The 22,859-nt window shown below is 42.8% G+C and overlaps 1 protein-coding gene and 1 long non-coding RNA gene across 2 annotated transcripts in view; one reads left to right on the forward strand and one right to left on the reverse strand.

Annotated features, from left to right (window-relative positions):
* Positions 1 to 22,859, forward strand: part of LOC133948920 (chemokine-like protein TAFA-2) — a 51,164-nt gene that overhangs the window by 22,635 nt on the left and 5,670 nt on the right. Inside the window, exons 2-4 of the mRNA XM_062383005.1 lie at positions 7,847 to 7,950; positions 18,228 to 18,383; positions 22,605 to 22,729. Coding sequence (XP_062238989.1) covers positions 7,848 to 7,950; positions 18,228 to 18,383; positions 22,605 to 22,729 — 384 coding nt within the window. The 5' untranslated portion in view covers position 7,847. The remainder of the gene's footprint in view (positions 1 to 7,846; positions 7,951 to 18,227; positions 18,384 to 22,604; positions 22,730 to 22,859) is intronic.
* Positions 4,369 to 22,859, reverse strand: part of LOC133948922 (uncharacterized) — a 48,827-nt gene continuing 30,336 nt past the window's right edge. Inside the window, exon 3 of the long non-coding RNA XR_009920103.1 lies at positions 4,369 to 4,923. This is a non-coding gene — a long non-coding RNA (uncharacterized LOC133948922). The remainder of the gene's footprint in view (positions 4,924 to 22,859) is intronic.

Here is a 22,859-nt window from a genome sequence, read left to right on the forward strand (position 1 = left end):
CGCTCGGGCTGCATTCAGGCCGCAGCTGGAGGTGTCCCACTCAGTTTCCCTCTCACATGAGAGACGTGAGATTGTGGGTGTGTGTGTGAGATTGTGGGTGTGTGTGTGTCACTTTCTGCAGTTTTCAGAAGAGCAAGAGAGAATCAGATGATTTGCATTTGCTGAAATCCAAAGTAAATTCACAAATTCCTAATTTCTGCAGCTTTGCATAGAAACAGAGTGGAAAATAACTTGATTGGTGATTGGAGCACACGACAAAGACATATTTATCGTCACGTGTGGACATTGCGGAGAGCTGTCGGGCCTTGAGTTTATAGATTCCATGCCAGAACTGATATGAACAGTCACGCAGATATAATCAGACACGAGGAGCAAATCAGAAGTGAGCTCGGAGGCCCGAGGAGGGAACCGAGCCTCTGACAGTCTTCGCATGACAGAATTTGGAGCGGGGCTCACGTGGCGCCGTCTCGCTACAGGCGTAACGATTTGATTAGCAAGTCGTCAGGACGATGTGCCACAGCAGGGATCCTATAATAGTCCCGTACGCAAGTTCATACGTCAAATTCAACACGGCCGTGACAGCTGTCTCGTCTCGTCTGTGAAGTGAAGAGAGCAGGATTTGTAGCAGATGTTTCGCCGAGCGTGTGACAAAGAGTCGGCTAACTCCCTTGTTTGGCGTGACAGGGTTGAGAGCTTCCCTCCTCGGCTGTCAGAAGGGAACATCTGTGTTTTGGCGAACGAGCCGTGTTTGTTCCGCGACGGAGCAAATCGGCTCCCTGCAGCCGTCCGAGGTGACAGTCGCCCTGTCACGGTCCAAGGGAAGAGTGAGATAGAGATGCAGGGGCCGGGGGAAGAGGGCCGGTAATCCCTATATCGAATCCAGCTGCAGAGACAGAGAGGGAAGGTCCGGCTTCTAACGGTTTGATAACACTCCCACACGCCCGCCCTGCAAGCTCTGTGTTACCACGGATTACACACTTGCCTTGTGCATTTCAAGGGGGGTAACTTCAAATTGAATCTTATACTTTTTAAATGATAACTGGCATGGAAGTAAAGCACGTTACAGTTTGTTATTAAAGCTGCTTACAGGCGAGATATTTATGGAAAAATACGACAGTCGTATGAGCCCCTAAGTGTCCGAACCAGGGACAAACTTTCCATTTCCACTAAATTAGACATGTAGAGTCGCCTGCCACTTAAAATGTTTTTTTATCATTCTACTATTTGAGCCTCACTGTGCAGGATAATATATATGACACTATTGGGCAGTTTAACATGCAAGAAACAAATGTTACAACAAAGTCAAACACATCCTGAGTCCAGTTGTCAAAGATCTGACGTGAAAATGATTCATATTTATCTCAATGAAGGAGAAATGCAATTTTTCAAATCATTGATCAGGAAATTATAATTCTGAGAATGAATTTCAAAAGGTGAGGATCATGAACATGTCCCTTATAATTCACAAGAACAAAACTTAAAAGGGGTTATTCTGTAGTAAAGTCGATCACAGTGAGTCATATTCTAGACTAGCTTTATCATACCAATATAAATATAATATATTTTTGTGTATATTACATTTAAGTTATACATTTAAAAACGCCTACATTTCTTCAATTTTGATTAATAAAACAATGTGGAAATAACTGATTTTTAACAACTAACTAAGGGTTTTGTATTTATTCAACGTCTTGCAGAAAAATACATTTGCAGTGTTGTAGTTGTTTAAAAAACTCATTGTCGGCCTTCAGAGAAGACAGAGAACTACACAGTTCTCCGCTCCTCTGCAAACAATATTTACTATTAATAGGCCGAGGTTGATAGAGTCTGTTGCGGGCTAATGAAAAGTATGTAAACCCATCACAGGAGGAAATAAATGACACAAATGGGACAACAACGAAAAAAGAGGTCAGACCGTGGATCCACAAATAGTCTTTGATTTAAGTGCTCAGCATTGCCCTTCTTCAGAATCAGATAAAAAAAAAAAAATCTTACGGAAAATAAATTATAAAATATATTCAACTTTCCTTGAGATTTCATCAGCTTTTCTTTTCAAGTTTATATGATAAGACAGAAAATGTTGACATGCAACCTTGTTTGAAAATGCATTTGTAATGAGGTAATGAAACACATTTATCTTCATATTTCTTTGCTTTTAAGTTGAAATTCATGTTACCATAGTGGATGAAGCTATAAGGAGGCCTACAGTGTATACTTTGAGTATAAAGGGATATGGCACATCAGTTTCTATATGCTTAAACAGCACTGTCTTTTCATTAGAAGGGCTTCATAGTGTATTTTACATTTTAAGTGTGGTACTGGGACAAGTAGACAGTCTCTATTGACATACTGGGTGACATGCTAATGAGCTGTTAAGAGGACAGACACCTTAATATGGCCGCCAGGAGCAGAGGAAGGGAACCTAACACTTTGTTGTTGTTCAGTCTCAGTGTCAGTACAGGAGAATAAAAAATGATTGGTCAAAGTGACGAGCTCGGGCGTCGTTCACTGGGGCTCCAGACGGACGTATAGCAAATGTTATTATTTCTCCATCAACAGCAATAAAGTGATAGCAGACGCGGCCGCGCAGCGCTGCTCTTCAACTTGTCACAACTTTATCACTCATGGTATTTTCTTTCCAGCAGTTAAAAATAAATGAAACTGCGGACAAGTATTTATCTTGCATCCAAAAGAAAAATAGTCAAATTGGATGAATGCATCATAGCGAATCATAGAAGGAAATCAGATCTGCCTCGTTCATAATTCACGATATTGTACTGGTATGAGGCTGACGGCATGTTCGCAGCCTGCTAATGTCACTGCTCCTTCTGATTTGATAGCGGTGGGAGTTTGCTGTGGAAGCCACAATAAGATGGTTTTATTTTGAGCACGCTGAAAATCTTTTCGAGGCGATTTCCGACACGACCTGCGGGGGGAAAGCCGGAGAATTGGCCACGGAGTTTACCCAGAGTTTGCCTTTCACACATTCACAACACAGAGGGAGGTTCTCTGCACAGACGCGTTCACAACAGCAGCAAATCCTCATCATTCATATTATAACGCAACCCGCATTATTCGGGCGAGAGGTGGAGCAGCCGGGTGCAGCAGACTGAGGCAGGAAGTGACAGATTAACTCCGCTGCAGCCATCGGTGTCAGCTCGTATCACCACAACCTCTCTACACATCTTGGTCGTTGTCTTTTACGTGTATGACGCCGCTTTTTTTCAAAGGGAGATATTTGTTTTCTTAATTTTTGTGAATCTGTCAACACCTGCTGTGTTTATTCTAGGAGGACATTTGCGTTCACACATGCACCACCTCCTCCTCCGGAGAAGAAACGGAGGAAATGCGTAGGAGGTGCATGACTGAAGGCAGCTTTACTGTGTCCTCTCACCAAGGTCAGTCGTCAAGTGGAGTCTTTTTACGAAAGGGCTCACTGGTCTGCCAACGTTCAATATGTTTCACGGAGAGGCAGAGGGAGTGGGGGGGGGGGGGGGGGGGGGCCGGGCCGGGCCGAATGACTGAGGCGATCGGAGTCTGGGTCGGAGACGGGGATTTCTCGCTTCATTCAGTTTTAAACAAATTCACTTTGTACTCTTGAAAGGAAATCCGATGATCTACACCGCAGGCTTATACACCCCACAACAGAGCCAGCTCATAACAAAGGGATGAAAAGTCTAATCTCTGGATAAATTTGAGCAGACGAATCCAGGGCGAACTACTGAGGTGGCACCTGTGGAAAGAATATGCATCATTCCTTAATAGAGAGGCGTTCATTTGCATATGAAAGTACGACGCATGACAAACTGAAGACAAGAAGAAATTCTGTCTCTGCCGGCAGGAGGAGAAACACAGCACTGCAGAAAATCAGGGGATGATTGCACACATGTCAATTAAGCTTCAGTTTATTAGTGTTTGCTCCCCCCCCCCCCCCATCCCCCCATCTTCCATCCTCCTAACTTCAATGTGCAGTTCATGTTTCACACTCACGGAAATAATCTGCATTAAAATGTGTTTTCCACTGCAGAGCCTGTGACAAAGGGCATCCATATGAAGTACCGTCAGATTGAAGTGCACAATTCAAACTTTGAACCATTGTCGGCAGCTTGTTAACCACGGACTTCGTTTACTCTCGAAAACCCTCTGGGACTTTGCTCCACTACCAAATATGTGACACTTATTCAGCACTACTTAAAGTAATTATTAGGAAGACGGTTTATTTTAATTAGGGTTATCATCATCATCATTAGGGTCATAATCATACTTAAAAGGTATAATTCAGCAATTTCAAAAATATGCTTACTTGCTTTATTTTTCAAAGCAAGATGAGAGGAGAGGAGATTCACAAATGACACAGCAGCACAAGGAAGTAGCAGTGCAAGGGGATAACTTTATATACAAGGTTATTCTTTTCTAAAATGTACAATAAAGACATGAGGATCTAGGCTGTGTTATTGTCTATTGTCCAAAATGTGCCTCAGTTCTTTCTTGAAATGAACATGTTGTGTTTGACCGTGGGAGCTGTGGCGCTGTGCAGTCACTGCACTGAGGAGTACCCCCCCCCCTCCCCACACACACACACGCTTTGAGGCACGTGGCTCGATGAGTCGATGGCTGGAGGTTGATGTATCTGACTTGATTAAATTTATGTATTTACTTATTTATCGATTCAATTCATTAAAGTTTCTTTTTTATAACAACACTGACATATAATCGCCCAATAAAGTAATTACGCCAATTTTTGTAAACAGATAATTACCTAATTACACATCCAGCAGATATGCAGCATCATTAGCATTCATTGGCTGTGGTGTTCCTCCAACAACTCATTCCCCTTGGAGCTTTGCGTTGGGCAGCGGGGGGGGGAAGTATCTGGCTCTTCAGCTGCTGGAGGCTGGTACATCAGCCAGGCGATGTCTTTGTCTGCCGGGCAGGTAGAGAACACAAGGTCTATCAGGCCTTTAACAATGGAAACAGCTTCCGGCTTCTGTTTGGCAATGGCATTTTAGGAAAGCTGGGAAACCGAACCGAACCACAGCGGGATGTAAATTCACCTCCACCGTAGAGCACACCCAATCAAAGCACTTTTAAATTAGGATGGAGAAGGTTATATTTTCTAATGCAGTTGCTGTATAGAATCAGTATCTGCCACACTGTGTTAAAGCAGCAGATGGAAAAACCTGTGTGAATTGGATACAGGCTGGATCCCCTTGTTGTGTTATCTCAGTAATAACAGGGGTAAAGAGGTAAAACGGTGGATTCAGACGACTCGAGTCATGCGGCAGTATTTTCGTCGAAGTTGCTTAGAGTCAAGGTCAGGATCTAAATTGGCCTCAAACTGTAGCAAATCTCCAGCGACTCGCTCTGCAGAGCGGCCCCGCCGAACCGATGACAACAGAGCACATTCAGGGACAATGAGATGTCATTTATAGAATTGCACTCCTATAGAGCGCACAACAAATGATGCCGTGGAGCTTTGCCCTGCGCTGTCACCGATGACCCTTTCCTCACACACACCTCATCGCCCTGAATTGCACAGCTCCGTCGACTGGCCACCATTTCGGTCCAGGGTCCCATTCGTGAGGTAACCGACGGCAATAAATCTGTCACCATGGAGGTGAGCGTTAGCACCGGCCGCTCTACTGAGAGCACCTGGGTGGGCACTTTGAGGTCCATTTCAGAAAAGACATAAACCTCACCATTACGTTCCTATCACACTCACGATTTGAGTGGATCTCCTTCCATGTGTCCACAGCTACATTCAACTTTCTGCTGAGTGTCATGAGGCTAACAGTCTTGGCCTCTGTGAAGGGTGACATCATTGCGGGGACGGGATCATCCACAGGAAAACGAGGGAAAAAGGAATTTTCATTTAGGTGTTTGGTGTGTTTTCTTTTCCTCTGGTGGATGAGTGGTTAAATAACCCGGTGTTCAGATATTGTCATTATGCCCAGCAAGCATCTGAAATTTGGAATCATTAATATCATTACTAATAAGAAAAAATGATATCGACTGTGGTGGCTTGTAATATTGTAATTTGTCCTGCAACAGTTTCCTAAATATTGTTCACACTTGCACCACAACCATTGCAGTTGTAATCACACAGGGTTTTGTCTTTGCAATTTTACAATACATCTGAGGAATCTTTTCCAAACGTCCTCATCCTATTCCTTTGTCTTTATGCCTTTGCATTCCCTGCAAAGCGTTACCCACCTGCTAGGCTGCTAAATTGTTAGCCCATATTGTTTGAACACCAAGGAGCTCTAGGATCGGTCCAATGGTAAAACTAGCTATGGGCAAAATGAACTAAAATGCAGTACAATGCTGAGTTATATGATATTATTTATTATAATGTACTACTAATATTTATGATATTGATTCATTGTTAATACAAATATGTGTGGGTGTATAATTCCTATTATAAGGCTGTAAGTGATGAATTTGAACTTTTTGCTGGGGAGATTACGTTAAGTTATGCAAACAATTAGAGAAACCATATATTTTCAGCTGTAATGTACTAATTTAGTAGTAGTAGTAGTAGTATGTAACTCCTGCATTAAAATACAAGTAGCACAGTAGAAAGTATATTTATCTATGACATGTATTGAAGTGTAAAACATCAATAGTTCAAGTACCATCAAATTGTACTGAAGTGTTGTGTTAGTGTAAAAGTGAAGGGAGGTATTGTCAGTGATTGATCTCAGAACATCACATCAGACCAATCCCAGTTTTCTGTCTAAATGTAAAAGCTGTTTCATGGGAAACTGAAGGAGGCAGCATCCAGAGAGTGTCGAGATTTTCTTTAAGATGACCAACAATGAATTCATCAATAAAAAATGTCAAGGCTCAAGAAACACCGGCATTTAAAAACCTTCACAAGTGATGTCATGCTGGAAAGACAACAAGCTCCCCTCCTGCATGTCATGATGACAAAACACCTCATTTATAATTGGATAGAGGGCAGACTGATACACTGATTCGAATTCCTGTGGGACACTGGCAGGTATAAAAAAAAAAAAAGATCCCCACAAAAAGGTCATGTTCCCTTTGCCAAAATAAATGTAATTACACAAATAATCTGAGAACCCCAACGAGGTTTAGCCAATCTATAAGTCAATGAGGCAGGCAGATAAGAAGCGGGAGGCGGTAAATAAGGCGTAAACGCAGCTTGTAACATTGTACCCTCGCGCCATACGATACCGCGCGTCTTCCAGTAATTACCGCGCCGCTGCTGCATCCCCGATTGAAATGTGATCTTTGTCTGTCAATGATAACACACTGGGCCAGATGGTTCATGCAGTGTGGCCTCGGCTCCAGCACACTTCATTAGGAAGAGGGAGTGCCGAGGCGAAGTTGCTGCGGATGGACGGATTAGCCGCCTTGGCCTGCTCGCTCCCTCCCGCTCCTCTGTAGAGCCTAGAGAGGCTTAGGGAAGCCTGTCGGGGCAGCAGAGGGTCTTCACCTCCTGTTCGTGCTCCCGCTGCAAGAAGCTCCCGTTGGAGGAGCGAGCGGGAAGTAGGAGAGGATTCGGAGACAGTGAGCCGGGGCATATTCACACCACAGCTGCAGTTTGTTTTGAAAAGCAGGAAGGAGGATAACGGCCCGTGTCTCTGTGTGATGAGAGCAAATATGCATTTCGACATGCTAAGCCATCGTGAAGTTTAACCGTGAGCTCGTGGAACAGCGACCTCTTCCTGTTCTGTGCCATGACGCCTTCAGCTCTGAGGCCCATGCTGAGACGTACGTGCAGACTGCCAGAGAGGCTTGGCTGTAAATGTAAATAAACCGTCTAATGTTGCTCAAACTACGGCCGGCTTGATGGTAACCCTCCTCTTTGTTTTCGCAGGATGAGTGAGCGATACACGCACATCGGAAGTAAAGTGGCTCTGCTCGTAATGGTGCTCGTGGTCAGTGTCTGGGAGATGACCGTACCAGCAGAAGGAGCCGCAGGTGAGAACTTCAGTAAAACTAAAAAGCCACTGGTTCTGTCTTTCTGGCTTCATAACTCTGGTTTCTCAGCTGCTGCAATTAAGATTCAGATTCAGATTAAGATGCATTTATTCATCCCAAACACATGCACAGACATGCAAAGGCACACTCATGCAGATAGGGAAATGTAACCTCTGCTTTTGACCCATCTGGTGCAGGACACACAGAGCAGTGAGCGACCATATACGGCGCTCGGGGAGCAGATGTTGGGGGAGTAAGGTGCCTTGCTCAGGGGCACTAGACAGGGTAGGGAGAATCCTCTTGGATTTTTGGACAGATTAATCCAGGTTCGTCTTTTTGTTGTCTCTCCGTGGAGTCGAACCTGAGACCTTCTCTGCCCATAGTCCAAGTTTCTGCCACTAGACCACCGCCACTAGAACCGCTGCTGGATATCAGGTGCAACCGTCTCTACAAACCAGCTCCTTAATGGAACAAATGAATCCTCCAGTGAGACGACAGCACACAGGGTTAAAGCTGTCACCTCCCGTTTCTGTCTCCGTGCAATCCGAGCGAGTCGCAGACTGCCGAGTCACAACCTGAAGATGTTCACAAGGCTCCGCAGCTGTTTCCCTACCTCGTTACATCCGGAGCATCACTAACAAACAGCCGCACAGAATATGTCGGTTCTGTTATCTTCTTAATAATCACTTGTAGCGTGTGCGGTTCATCTCATGTTCTGTTCCGTCTCATTGGTTGTGACAGTCACAGCAGTTCTGACTGATTCAACACTATATAAAGTGTGCAACTCTTGAGATGTGCGGGTAAACAAGACTTTATAAATAATCATGCTGTATTCTATATTTAAACCAATAAATTCCATGGAAATTAATTGGTCTTAACAAGTTATGCCTGGGTAGCCAAAGCCTGACTGGGTGAGATGCTCCCTTATTCACACACTCACTCGCATCCTCACACGCACTGAGGGTGTGAGTGTGTTTTCCTTTCTATTGGGAAAACACATGTCTTTAAACAATGTTTTTTACAGGGTACTCCAGCTGTTTAATATCGCGCTTACAATTTATAAAGCTGAGGGACTTATAAGAGATGGATAAAAACTCTTATCGTCCTGCAGTTGTATGCATCAGTTTCAGTCTGTCTGGGTGTTCCTTACTTCCTGCACAATAATATGACATCACTGTGACCTTTGACCCCTGGATTTAATCAATTCATCTTCGAATCCAAGAGACAATTGGTCAAAATGTGAAAAAGAATTCCCTAAAGGCAGACTTGAGATATCCTGTTTTAGGCCAAATGCATGTTGGGACTTTTGACCACCAAAGTCTAATCACTAAGTTGTGAGTCTATGTGAACATCTGGGACACATTGAGAGGATTCTCTCAAGGCATTCTTTAGCTAATGCGTTCACAAGGCAAAGGTCACAGTGACCTTGACCTCCAGTTTGGAATCAATTCATCCCTGTTTACATGTGAATTCCCTCAAAGCTCCAACATTCTGCAGCCTACAATTCCCACAATGCAACTTGGTTTTGCTCTGCTCCCTCTGCCTGGTAAATTCCTTCTCGTGTTATAGTCCACACACCTGCTTTATAACCACGGTTTATTATACCATTAAAAATAAAGTCTCCAGAAATAACCCTGATGTCACCGGGGGTTATTTTCTTAGAGGCGTTAAACTGACTTTATGCACCGCCTGAGTCACGCTCCTTATCACTCGTAAACTGACACTGATGTGTAAAATGGGATTTCCCCTGTAGGAAGTGTATTGCAGTCGATGTATGGAAGGGAACGTTTTGATGGGCGGCGACTTAGCGTAGTGAACTGCTGCTCAGGAAACACGGCAAACAAGGAGGGACCATTCAAAAGTTCAGCTGTATTTCCTGTTGTTTCAACCATCTGCTCAGTCAGCCCCCCCTCACCCGATCAGACGTGTTGGATTTGCTCCTCGTGTTCAGCCTCAACATCGTCACAGTGATGCAACACTGACCTCCTGCAACATTGCGGGGGGGAATTTGTGACAAACAGATGGAGGAGTGCTGCCACAGAGGCGGACACTTCTCATGTGAGGTGCTTTGGAAGGAGATTTCTCACCGTGCTGCATCACAAATAAAATGTCACAGTGGTAAATGGGGGAATAATTGGACCGAAACATCTATTTTGGAGGTATGAGTCAAACCCGTCTACCTCGGCCTCATTAAAATTGTTGTCCGATCGCCACTCGTAAACCCAGGGAGATCAATTATGGCAACTCAGCAACATTACTAGAAGAGGCCAACCCACGTTTCATCACCGGGAGTCCCATTGACAATACACCGCCTCAGGTAATTGGTAGTGCGCAGGCAGCACTGCTCCCAGACAGGATGTCCATCTGTGAACATGATCAACACCGCGCACCTCTCTTCTCTTTTGTCGACCAATTAGACTGGAGCGCGGTGCTTTGATGTGCGCGGCTTTGATTGGCAGCGATCCCCGCACAAGGCCCCTCATCATTTCAGCAGGAAGTGAATCTGAATAATCTTGCCTGCATCGGTTTTCTGTGCGATAGCCGGCGAAACCCTTCTATTTTCCCCGGGGTGATTTTTCTGTAGCTGCAAACCTGTTATCATTCAAGGGATGAAATGAACCCTGAACACATCCAAAACAGAGAAACTGTTTTTCTTCCACACAGGGAGACAACAAAGAGGAAAACAAAGACCAGCAAGGAGCTTCTTTGTTTTTTGCATGGAGACAAGTTGATTTAGTGACAGACATACACGCTCTGACTGCTGTAAATAAGAGGTTTGTGTCAGCAAGACCACTTCACACCGTCATCTTCTCTGACAGCTAGGCATACGCAGTTTACTTTGCGCTCTGATTTAAGAAGACAGAAGGTTGGCCATTGCTCGCTCTTGTCAGACAGCCACACTGCCACTGAAGAGTCGGTCCTGCGGTGGATGTTTGCAATACAAAATGAATGAGTGCCGGTGGTCATCCTGTTCACCTTTGTGCTCGTCCTTTATTGACCGGCAAGGAGGCAGAGTGGATCGAAGAGAGAGACGGATTCACTCCCGGGCCGACTGGGCTCACAAGCTGCGAGGACATCTGATTCAGTTTAATTAGCGTCTACCGTTGGGTTATATCCAGACTTTTTAAAGCGATGATAATAACAATAATAATTTGTTTAACTTTTAATATCACATTTATTTGATACACAAAGAAAAATCTACATTTATGGGTAGATCATGTTTTAAAAAGCCATCTTCTGTTGTGTCAACCGTTTGGGAGTACAGTCAGTACATAATGACATTTATAAGCTTGTATGAAAAAGTTAACAATATTTAAAGGGGGGCAGCCGTAAGCCAACAGTGACCACTCGTCAGTGTTAATCTGGAAAGATGCGACCATTTTCAATTCTATGCTGAAACTAACCTAAACCCCCAGATCGACTACCATGGAGAGGTGTCCCCCATCCCCTCCCGCCCCTCTCTCTCACACACACATCCCCTCTGCCAGCGGTTTGAACGGCTCAGGACCACCTCGCTCCTCGGACGGATTAGCCCCTCTGCCTGTGCCAGCAGTTTAAACAGCCGTGAGCAACCATTGGTCTTAGCTAACGGAAAACTCTGGAGGCGAGAAGTGCTCGACTTCCCACGACATTTCTGTCTCAAAAGAGTTTGAGCTGCTACTGGAGTCCTTGACAACATAGAACTGGTATGTCATTGTTGTGTAGGTGTGTGTGTGTGTGTGTGCGTGTGTTTTAATTTCCAGGGAGAGGCACCACAGCCAAGATGTAGCCAAGAGTGAATATGCTCCTGTCCAGTGTTTCTTGGTTTGAGGCTCTCATCAAATAATCCTTCCACCCCCAGTTTGTGTGTTGTGTTTTGAGTATTATGTTGCAAATTACTCTAATTAAACTTTGGTGTTTTGGGCTATTAGACTTTGTGCATAATTTAGGCCCCTAGAATGCAGGGCAAGTGTAAAGGATTTGTTGGTAATTTGGGTAAATAAAGAAATTTGAGCTTTATTACCGTATAAAATATTAATTTAACAACTATCAGAGCGTAACACTGAGCACCCACTCTGGAATGGATCTGGTTTCTGGAGGAAATTCCCAATTCCATTGATTATTCAGAAGTCCAACAATATTTGACACTCTTGTAGATTAAGCCAGGTCTGCTTTGAATAGTTAAAATATTATGGCTGCTAATCAAAATATCTATTCAGAAAATGAAGGGATTTTTACTTGTGGAACCAAATTGTTGAGCTCTATGAGATTTTTAGTTTAGGGTAAACCTTGAACCACAGAATGAGTCAGTTATGTGAAAATCTGCTTATTGATCAAAACTTTATATCATGAGAAAAGTACAACAGACATTGGATGCATCTATGTTGCACTTTCATAATGTGCCACATCTCAGAACACAGTACATTTATATTTGGTGGTTGAGAGAGTGGGTGCAGAGAGTTACAATTGTAACCTTCAAATTGTATTGGCTAGAATCAGCACACAAGTTGCTATGGGGGATCCTGAACCTGAGTGGAATAAAACATGTGATTGTTCCCACTGTGTATTTTGAGACGTGTGGCACTCAGGTGGTGCAGGTGGAGTTTCAGTTTGCAGTGAGTCTCTAAAGATGCTTCTCCTCCCTGTTGTAAATGTTACAATGACGTGTGTGACCTTGATGTCGGACTTTCAGTGCATCCTGTGTTATAGTATGCATCAAGGATTGTTGCTAACGCAGCACCTCAGACGTTCTGCACTAAAAATGACATATGTGTTGCATAAAAACACATCTCGCCCAGGAAGGAAAAACTCTGCGTTCACCCTTGAGAGAGCAGTAACCAAGAGTCGGAGCCTCTACAGGTCCCAGTGTGAGGAAGAAACAATAAATCCTCATGCTCCGTTGCATTGGGCTTGGCTCCTTGAATCTGATTTTGTTTGGAGTGAAGCAGTTCCTCATGTTTCCCTCTTCAAAGCGCCACCTACTAAATAACAGAGAGGGGACAAGCTGTTCGTCAATGTTAACACAACTGTTCTGCTTGTCATTATGGAGGTTTGCACAGATCATTTCTGCGTCTGAGAGTTTTGGCTGCACACGATACTGTTTGTGAAGCAAAGCGATGATTACATTATCACTCACAACAGCCTCATGAACGATACACATTATGCATTATTTGCAGTTTCCTCTGTCTCCAGAGACTAAACCATTAAGCCTCTCAAGCGGAGCCATTTCAGCGCCGCACAGACAGAAAGAGCCAATCTCTTCTCACTGAAAGCAAGTCTGGTTCAAAGGACTCGCTAAAATGAACATGTGCCTGGTTAAAACCCAAATACAGTCTGGTAGCCGGCTCAGTGTTGGCAGTTTATGTTGGAGTTGGGTCAAAGGAGCAGGTCAGAACTTAATCCCAAGCAGCTTCGAGGGTTTAACACATCTTAAAGGTTACATATGATGGAGCCATCAATTCTATTCGAAAGTCAAAGATCCATTTGAATGTGGGGGGAAAGTGTAATGATCCATTTAAATGTGAATATATATATTCTAGAAACACATCAGAGCGTCTGAAGTGGTTTGTCTCCTGAGCCAGCACAGGGCGATTACCGTCAGCTTGACCTTTTGATTGCCCTCTTGACCTGCCAGGGGTCAGTCATGTTGCATTGCTTTTGCTATGAAAATGGAGGACGCTAGCGAGCAGAGCCGTCCTGAGCAGATGATCATGACACCAGAATACCTGGGAAGCGGAGTGTGGAAGTATTTCGGGTTCAACACAGTAGATGGCAAAGTAAGAACCAAAGGGAAGGTTGTCTCGAACTTAGTTTTTGGAATAACGTGCAGACCCAGTTCACGATATGAATTCCCTGCGATATGTCATACGATAGAAGACCTTCGGCATCTAGTGGCTAAAACTGCAAATAAAGTCAGCCTGTGTGCACGAGAGCCAGTCGGGTCATTTTCATAGACTTCTTTAGGAGCTGACTTCTTTTTGCAACCGGTGAAGGTCATTTGAGAGAATACAGGTTTTAGGCACACTGCATTGGCTTCACCTTCCAGCGTCTACGTCCATTTTTATACACAGTCAGTGTTCGGCCCTCATGAGTGTATTCTGATTTTCTGGTATTGGGGGGGGGGGGGGGGGGGGTGGTTCTGCTTTGAGTCACTTGCAGCTGAAGGACTGGACTCTGTACAACCCTCACCGTGTTCCTGGTGGTAATTGCTGCTCCAGAAAGTACTCAGGCATTTACATAAATACTTTATTCTGAATTTTTCACACAGTTCAACACAACAAAACTGAACCGCCTCAATCACAAATTTAAGCGACCGAAGGTGTTTCTAACAGACCTTACCAGTAGCAGGACATTGTATGCGGATCCGAGTTTAAGGGGAAATATCCCAGCTGTTAATGTGAGTACATTTGGATTATGTAGCAACAAGACATGCTTGGAAAATGACAGAAATGAGCACTAAAGACGAAAGTGAAAGGCTTTTTATCAAACTTCGAGATACGCTTGCCCTGGAGAGCAAGAGGAGGAGGAAAAAATGGGAGCAGGAGGATGAGGATAATTTATGAAAGAGGAAGAGAAGTCCAAAATGTCTCCTATCCTTTGACAGAATGTTCATTTCAGACCTTAAATCTGCTATCTTTAAAATGTTGTATGGTGGCACAGCATTGTGCCCTGATCTATTTATTGCTATTTTCAGGGAAGTTTATATTGTTGGAAACATAATTGATGATTGACTCCCTCGATGTGGGTTTTGAAAGCAGCTCAGTTTGTCTGAAGCTTCACAATTTGTTGCTCAATTTATTCCAAACAGATTTATTAGACCTTTCCACTGTGACACCTGTTTTGAGGGGATTCGGGGAATCAACCTGGAAACGTGTAATTACCTATTAGAAGTTCTGCAAGCACATATTGCTCCTGTCTAACCCCAAATGAACTCTGATCATTTCAGCAAAGATATTATTAGTTTTTCTGCTGTTTTTATGTGGTTTGGTTGTCACTCTTTACAGTTTGCCTTTTAGCTAAAGGAAAAGAAACACAACTCGTCTAATGGATAACAGCTCTGCAAAGCTAAAAGCATTGTCAAGAATCCCACCTCCTCTATGATCGTAAATGAGGTATGAGCCAAACTAAAAAGTTAAGATACAAATCAAATACACTTTTCTCAAAGATGGTGTCAGTAAGTCTGGGAAGCTCACTGGTATTAAAAACTGATTAAAACCAGTGAGTTTGGTTCTAATCAGTTTGTGGAACCTCATGATTGACAGTGACTGATTCATGATTGGCTGAGTGCATGTATCAGCAGGACCTCGCTACCGTGACTCCATCCCCTGATCGCTACTGCAAAGACACAAAGATGGCATCGTTTTCTATCCCAGATATACTTTTAAATAGGGTCCACTCTTTGTGTCTAGGTGCATTGAATTTCCTTGAAATGCAAATTTCCCTTTTCCCTTTGACTCTTAAATTATACGCCCCCATGTACCCAGTGAAAGTTCAAGAGATACTGTCATGGGAATCCGCGCCATTGGTCTGATGGTCTCTTGTGACATGACCCTAATGTGTTTTCTTTCTTTTTTTTTATAAATTCTGCCTTTTGTGATAGTGACAGAAAGGTTGAAAGAGAAAGAAGAGTGTGACATTCAACAAGAGTCCCGAGCTGGAATCAAACCAGCGACGTTGCAGTTACCAGCGACATTGCATCTTAACCACTATTCCACCAGGACGCCCGAGCCTCGCGATATTTAAATCTCATGGCTCCCCCGTCTTATACAACTTTGAAAGACTCTGGAGAGCAGAGCCACAGCAGCAGCAGCCTGTCGAGAGCCGAAGGGATCCTCTGTGTCCCAGCGGCAGCGCAGCATGATTAAAGCTGGACCGTGGCTTTGCAGGACACACTGATTCCTGACTGCAATGCTCTCCTCTGTATCTTGCTGGCGGGGGTGAAGCCGAGTGGGCGAGTAGAACTCTGAATCCAGTCAGAAGCACCGCAGCCTCTCAGTGTGAAGCGTGTCCTTTATAGAGACTCTGGCAGCATTCCTCTTACAAACATATGAAGCAGCTCAGCTGGCTGGCTGTTTGTCTTTCAGATCTTTTCTGGTTTTGGCTGCACTCGGGTAAGCATCCCGCTACTTTTGGGCGACTACCTGCATTATTTTTGATGTATGAAGGACGTGAATGTAAAATCACAACGGAGTTTATGTTTCCTGTCTCTGTCTTTTTGTTTTATATATATTTTTGTCCTTTTCTACTTGCTGTTCAATCACACACTTAGGTAGCAGTTTATTAGGAACATTAAACTCAAAGTACTGCAGGCTTATAATACAGCACTGCAATATCTGCGCCCTTCACTGAGGTTATAATGTTGAAACAGGGGTTTATTCAGACGTTTTGGAGGCTGCACTTTGTGCTGCTGTTCAACTGTTCCACAGTATAACTGTTACTATTATTTTGTCCAGCCCATTTATATTAATAACAGCTACCTGTATAACAGAACCTCCTCTCTGGTGCAATGCAATCAAATGTAATAGTCTGCATTAGTTTTAACTCTTTATACCTAATGAAGTGTCGAGTGAGTTAGTAAGTTAGTGTATATTCTACCAGCAGCTTAATTCTAGTGCACCAAGCACCAGAGGGTCGGTGGTTTGATCCCCAACTTCAATCCGCATGCCGCCCATGGTTCCACTCATGCTAAAATGACGGTCAGCATTAGTCTACCATTCTACACATGCGTACCTGAGCCCACATTTTATTCATGGAGCATGAGTCATATCATGTTTCCAGCTACACAAGAGAGAAACAAACACACAGCTAAATCAGTTGTTGATAGTCAAATATGAATCTGTCTCATAACTGATTCTAGCACAATTAGTCTCAGCAGGTGCTTTTTCCAGCAGCAGGAAACTGTTAATATGCACTAATATAAGGTAAACATGTAATTAAGTGGGTTTAGCTGAGCCGCTGCAGTGTGGAGCAGATTCGAAACAGTCATTTCATATTTATTGTTTACTTCAGCGGCAGAGAGCATCTCCACAGAAGGACAACTCATGAAAATGTCACATGCAATTAAAAGAGAATGGAGCAGCTCCGGCTCTAAATAATTCAGCCATCGGAGCGTGATCCCGAAACCGTCTCTTAAAACTGCAGCGCTGCACTTTCCCCTTCAAATATTGGAATTTCTTTTTCTAAAAGTGCTTCGACTCATCGTAGAAAATTTGGATCGATATCTGTTTCTACCACTGACATCTAAGACTTGAGGTGTTTATATAAAAGGAAGTGATTAGGACAATAATAATATCCTTAATTATGCTCATAATGTCATGAGTCTGGACCAGTCCCATTGAGGTCTTAAAGAGACCATGACCCTGATGATGTCATCATGCCATTCTAGAAGTAAATCAAATTAAAGTTCATACGTTATTTATCAGGAATACATTACTCTCCCCAGAAAAAATCTCCGAAGCCAGTTTTTATTATTTTATTATTCACTCCATTTGCAGGACCACTGTTGTCTTTGTTCATAGTGCTTCACATTTCTTATAGAAGATATTTGTTATGAATGTGATGGGATTTACAGATTTGGTTAATTAGGAGCCAGGGCCCAGTCAGGAGCATGGCATGCTGCGAATTATACGTTCCAATTGACTCATACTACTGTATTAAAGAAGTTTTAAATCACAGAATAGGGGAAATTCTGAAGCAAACACTACACAAGTTTAAAGGAGCACCCCACTGATAATTCATATCAGTTTAGCAGTCATGTGCTGCAAAAAACACCAAACTGAAATTCATTGGAAGCAACTGATCTTTTCTGTTGCATTGTGGGAGATGTAGGATTCAGCACTTTTTGACAACAAATTAAAACTCATTATCTCGGCCTCTGTTTGATTATAACTTGTGATTCCCCCAATGATTCCCCCAATTTAATTATTAATTTGTTGAACTACCCATTTCATTTCTAACATTATCTAAAGACAATGAAGACCAGCAATTAGCCTAAAATGAAAATGAGGTGCTTAAAATTTTTTTAGGCCACTCAAGCAAATTATACTTTAAAAAGGAATATATGCATATTAAGATGGGAATATGTGAACCCTCTGATAAAAGGAACCCTCGCTTGTCTTCTCCCTGGTAATTTTTTTCATATTGAGACGGATGAGAGGGAAGGAGCGGAGCCGGCAATAGAGACCCCGGAGAGAAACTCTTATGGGACTCAATCCAAGGCCGACCGAGTGGGTGTGGAGATGAAGGCAATAACTATTACACCCATGCTGATTATTCCATTTTCCCTGTCATTTCTCCAGCAGCGCACCAGGTCCGAACGGGCACCTGCGAGGTGGTGGCGCTGCACCGCTGCTGCAACAAGAACAAAATCGAGGAGCGGTCGCAAACTGTGAAGTGCTCCTGCTTTCCCGGGCAAGTGGCCGGCACCACCAGAGCCGCCCCGTCGTGTGTAGATGGTACGCTCCAGCAGCTGAATATTTCATGGGCCATCCTTTCATTTTTTTTTTTTTTTTTTTTTGCTGAGACTCCTTTCCACAAATCTTGAGCACTAGTTTTGCTGAGATCATCATATAAGTATTCCAGTGCACCCACTTAAGTCATATTTCTAAGAGATGCTGTCAGGAGACAACATAAAATGAGAGAAAGCTTTGTCGTGCAATTACTGCATGAAAAGGAATAAGTATTGTTTGAAGTTATACAAGAAGTTCCTCTAATTACACAAAAACAAATCCTTGTATTATTTATATTATCCACACAAATCTTTTTTTATGCAATATGAAGAAGAGACTCGAGAAAACTGATCTGAATTAATGAATTTAAATTTACTTTAAATCTCCATGGGGTGTGGGTTTTTAATTATTTTCCCAATAAATTGTTTAGTCTATAAAATGTCAGAAGGATTACAGCGTTCTCTGCTCACCAGGCTCAAAGGCTCAGCCAGGTCCTGGAGGTGCAATAAAAGATTCAGGAGAAGAACAACTTGGGCACACCAGAGTGGCCTAGGTGTATACGCTTTCCATGACAAGTCCAAATTTTAAAGATTTTTGTTTATCTCTGACACAAGGTGAAACATGGATACTGTAGTTTCATTTCATGTGTGGACTACAAAGATCAGATAAATATCTAGGGGAGGTTTTCAGACGTCAAACCAATCAAAATTATATTAGTGCAAAACTCTTAAAAACTTGAGGAAGCTAATAGCTAGCTCAAGCAGTGAAATCTGCATTGTGTTTGGGTGCGTTAGGTAAAGGCTCGGTAGGAACTCAGCACCAGATCTCTGCACCCAACCATAATTGGGACAGAAATTCTCAAAACAGTAAAAAAATATATAGATATTGTAATTCCTTGATTGGAGCTGTCTGACTTGCTGAGGACATGAACTGCATCAGTCTGACGTGTCTCCATATTTGCCCAAATGCACCCAGTGAGTGGAGTCCGGTGAATCCTGGGCCCATACAAATAGTTTTTCTTTTCTTTGCCAATGACAAATGCGGGGCTGCTAAATGCAGACCGTAAGTCAATGACTTTTTGAGATGGCCTCTTAGCATACTAATGGGTCAGACTGAAGTGGCTGCTTCGCTTTGGTCCAAAAAGTGCAGGATTGTGGCTGAACTCTGGACCCAATCATGTTTGACCTTTTCCTTGACATTTTGCTATTGACATTTTCTGCAAATTAGAGCTGTGAGCCATTGGCCTCCGTTTAAAGCTCTGTGGGTGATCTCTCCGAGAAAAAATGATCAGCACTTAACCTTTTAATTATTCTTTCTTCTCCAGCCAGGGATTTACCTTTGGCTCAACTTTGTGTGAGACAACCTCCTCCTTTACACGGAGATAAATGAGCCTCCAGACATCTGAGGAAATTTGAATAGATTTGAATGGGTAATTCAAAAAGAAGGAGCCGGAAAATACCTTCACATTTCACTGACAGTGAAACATACGGTGACTTTCTGAGATAAATGCACATTCGCATTGGGGCAGATCAGCCTAAAAAACACTGGCATAAATACAAAGGGAACTTCAAGGGCTTTAAACTGAGTTGTTATGCTCTCAGATCAAGTGAAGTGAAACTGCAGATTACATCACATAACTACTTCATCATGAGAGGAGAAACTGCTGTGTGTCAGCAAAGCCTCGGTTTTCCTGGAGATAGAGAGCCGTGCTTTCCACCCTCCCAGAATCACTAACTGGGAACAAATAGACATGTCCCACTTTGCTCCTGCGCTCAATATCAGATCAGCATTAAATCCATCCACTGGACTGGAGAAGCAGCAGGTTACGGGTTAAGTCCAGCGGATGGACTGATGCCTGCAGTGTGCACTCAACAGAAGAGGCTGACCTATAGGCAACAGCACCACACGTATGAAAATGCTTGATTACTCCAATAGTAAACAACCTGCATCAATAGTGTTTCAATGCATTTATATTCAAAATGCACTGCAAGAATTTTAAGAAAAACTCTTCCCTGGATTGAGCTGGATCTATATGAATATTTAGAGATTAAGCTAAAAACAAAATGTGGACTTAGATTCATTCATTCGTTTATTTTAACTCCAACAATAAAGCCAAGTATAGAAAATAAACAAATCTTTCTTAGACACAGAGAAAACACAGTAAGAATTTGCCAAAGGGCAAATGCTAAGATTTAAGAGGCTTGGGAATAAATACAGTAAATACAAATTTTAAGTAAATTAATCAAATAGATAAGTGTTTAAGTGAGTATAAGTTGCATTGCTCCACTGTTGCGTAGTGCTGGAGGATTTTCACTGGTCAAAATCTAAAAACATGCAACTTTTGGCCCATAAACCATCAGATGTAATTTAAACTTTCAACTTAAAATCTACCACCGTTGATGAGTAACCTGGTTTGGAAAATTGTGTAAGCGCTTCATAAACAGCTAAATAACAAGTGACAATCTGCCGTAGGTTTTCGGCGAGCTAATGTCACACTTGTTCCAGAACAACATGCTTTGGCCACGTTCCAATACTGGCACACGGATGTAATTAAAGCATTGCAGTGTTTCATCAGAGGGTAAATGTTGTGATTTTCCTGAACATAAATATCTGATTATAGCTCAGCTCCTCGTGTTCTAACAGGATTAGAACTGAATTACAAGTCATTTACTGCGCAAACATGAAAAACACATGCCTGATCATCAAGGTCAAAGCAGAGATTTACAGCCACAATAAATTTAATTTAATTTAAAGTATCAATTGAGTTTTTTGGAGCCCCCAGATGCTTTCAGACTTCACGTTTTAGGAGCATCATTAACAGTTAAGTGAAATGTGTCCCATGCACTTTATGTACGTTTGGTCATCAATACGCCCATTTCATTTCACTGGGAACCTTTGTGGCTTCTTAATAGCCGCTGTTCCACAACCACCATCTGCTTGCAGTTGACCTGATGCAGCTTTCAACGCCGCGCTGCAGCTATAACCGTAGCTGTGTGATACAAATTGATTCCCTTGTATCATAAAGTATCCATTCTGTGCAATTTACCCTGGCGAAGCTCCGGTGTTATATGTGGATTATAATAACGGTTCTCTTCATTAGGAAGAGCACCAACGGTGGTGGAGGGTGTGTGGAATGTAGATAATGACCGCTGTAATATCCCACATTTAAGTGATGTCTTGCACAATGGAGTAGCAGAAGCTTAATGCTCTCTTTTATTGCGGCGACAGAGGGGGAGGGGGGGCTCACACATGAGGAGTCATGTACAGTGGGCTACAACATGTACTGTGTCTACCCAACAAACTGTGGTTCAGTCTTAAACACATGGTGTGTGCGACAAGGCTCGAAAATCATGAGATTGTGACACACAAACTCACCACATCCCGGAGGTGTGTTTGCAACAAAAAATAAACTATGTCCTAAATTAATGTTCAGAGTAAAACAGGAAGCTGAGACAGGTTTGGAACATTATTTTATTTTTTGTTTTTTTTAATAAAAAAGGATAATTATGTGTCAAATCCTCCCACTTTTACTTTGCACAGTCACAGATCTGAATATGTCATGCTGATTGGGCAGCATGACAAACCCACGGAACCAAAATGGAATGCGCCTCGCATTCAAAAGTTCAAATATTGTTTTAAAGCTATTTTCTCCCTATTAATCTGAATGTTTTCATCAATAGGAAAATAAACAGCATTTAGTGATTTAATCAGCTAAGATGAATTTCAAACAAAAGTGGCATCACATCATTAACACTGCCTAGCTGGAGTCAGACATGTGAGTACTCATGCACTACCTTGTCGATTGGCTCCCAGCCTACGGGATGGCGACCAACAGACATGTCTGCAATCATGATTTTTAAGCTAAATGTTTGTTCATATATTGCAAGTGCCCTGTAGACCTGTACCTCCAAGTTAGAGGTGTCCTATGTTATTATGAGGAGCGTTAAAAGATGTTTTTGGTTCATTATGAAACTGTGGGGGAACAAATCAGAGTCGCCACAGTGTAGAAAGTAAATGGGAAACACTGTGGCTTTGTTAGCAGAGATGCATTGTTAGAGATGAATTGGGTTGTAGGATCAGGTCTTTGAACATGTCACGTTTTCATTTAGGTTTCATTTGTTGACATCTATTGGAATACGTATCATTATTTCATGAAGTGAACACTGGCCTGATGGCCCAAAGACAAATTGAAAAGATACATGTCTAACCCCAGCGTGTGTCTGCTAGCCTCGATAGTGGAGCAGAAGTGGTGGTGCCAGATGCACCCGTGCCTCGACGGGGAGGAATGCAAAGTCCTTCCTGATCTGAAGGGCTGGAGCTGTGCTACAGGGAACAAGATCAAAACCACTAAGGTAAGTTTAGGAGACAAACCTGTCACTTTCATTGTACTATATTCAAACCTGTTGAATCTGACCTTAAACACGACAACTCTTCAAAGTCAAGAGGACTTGTCTTCTGTTACCGTCGTCTGCTTTGCTTTTA

Source organism: Platichthys flesus, chromosome 23, assembly GCF_949316205.1.
Source record: "Platichthys flesus chromosome 23, fPlaFle2.1, whole genome shotgun sequence".
Taxonomy (NCBI): domain Eukaryota; kingdom Metazoa; phylum Chordata; class Actinopteri; order Pleuronectiformes; family Pleuronectidae; genus Platichthys; species Platichthys flesus.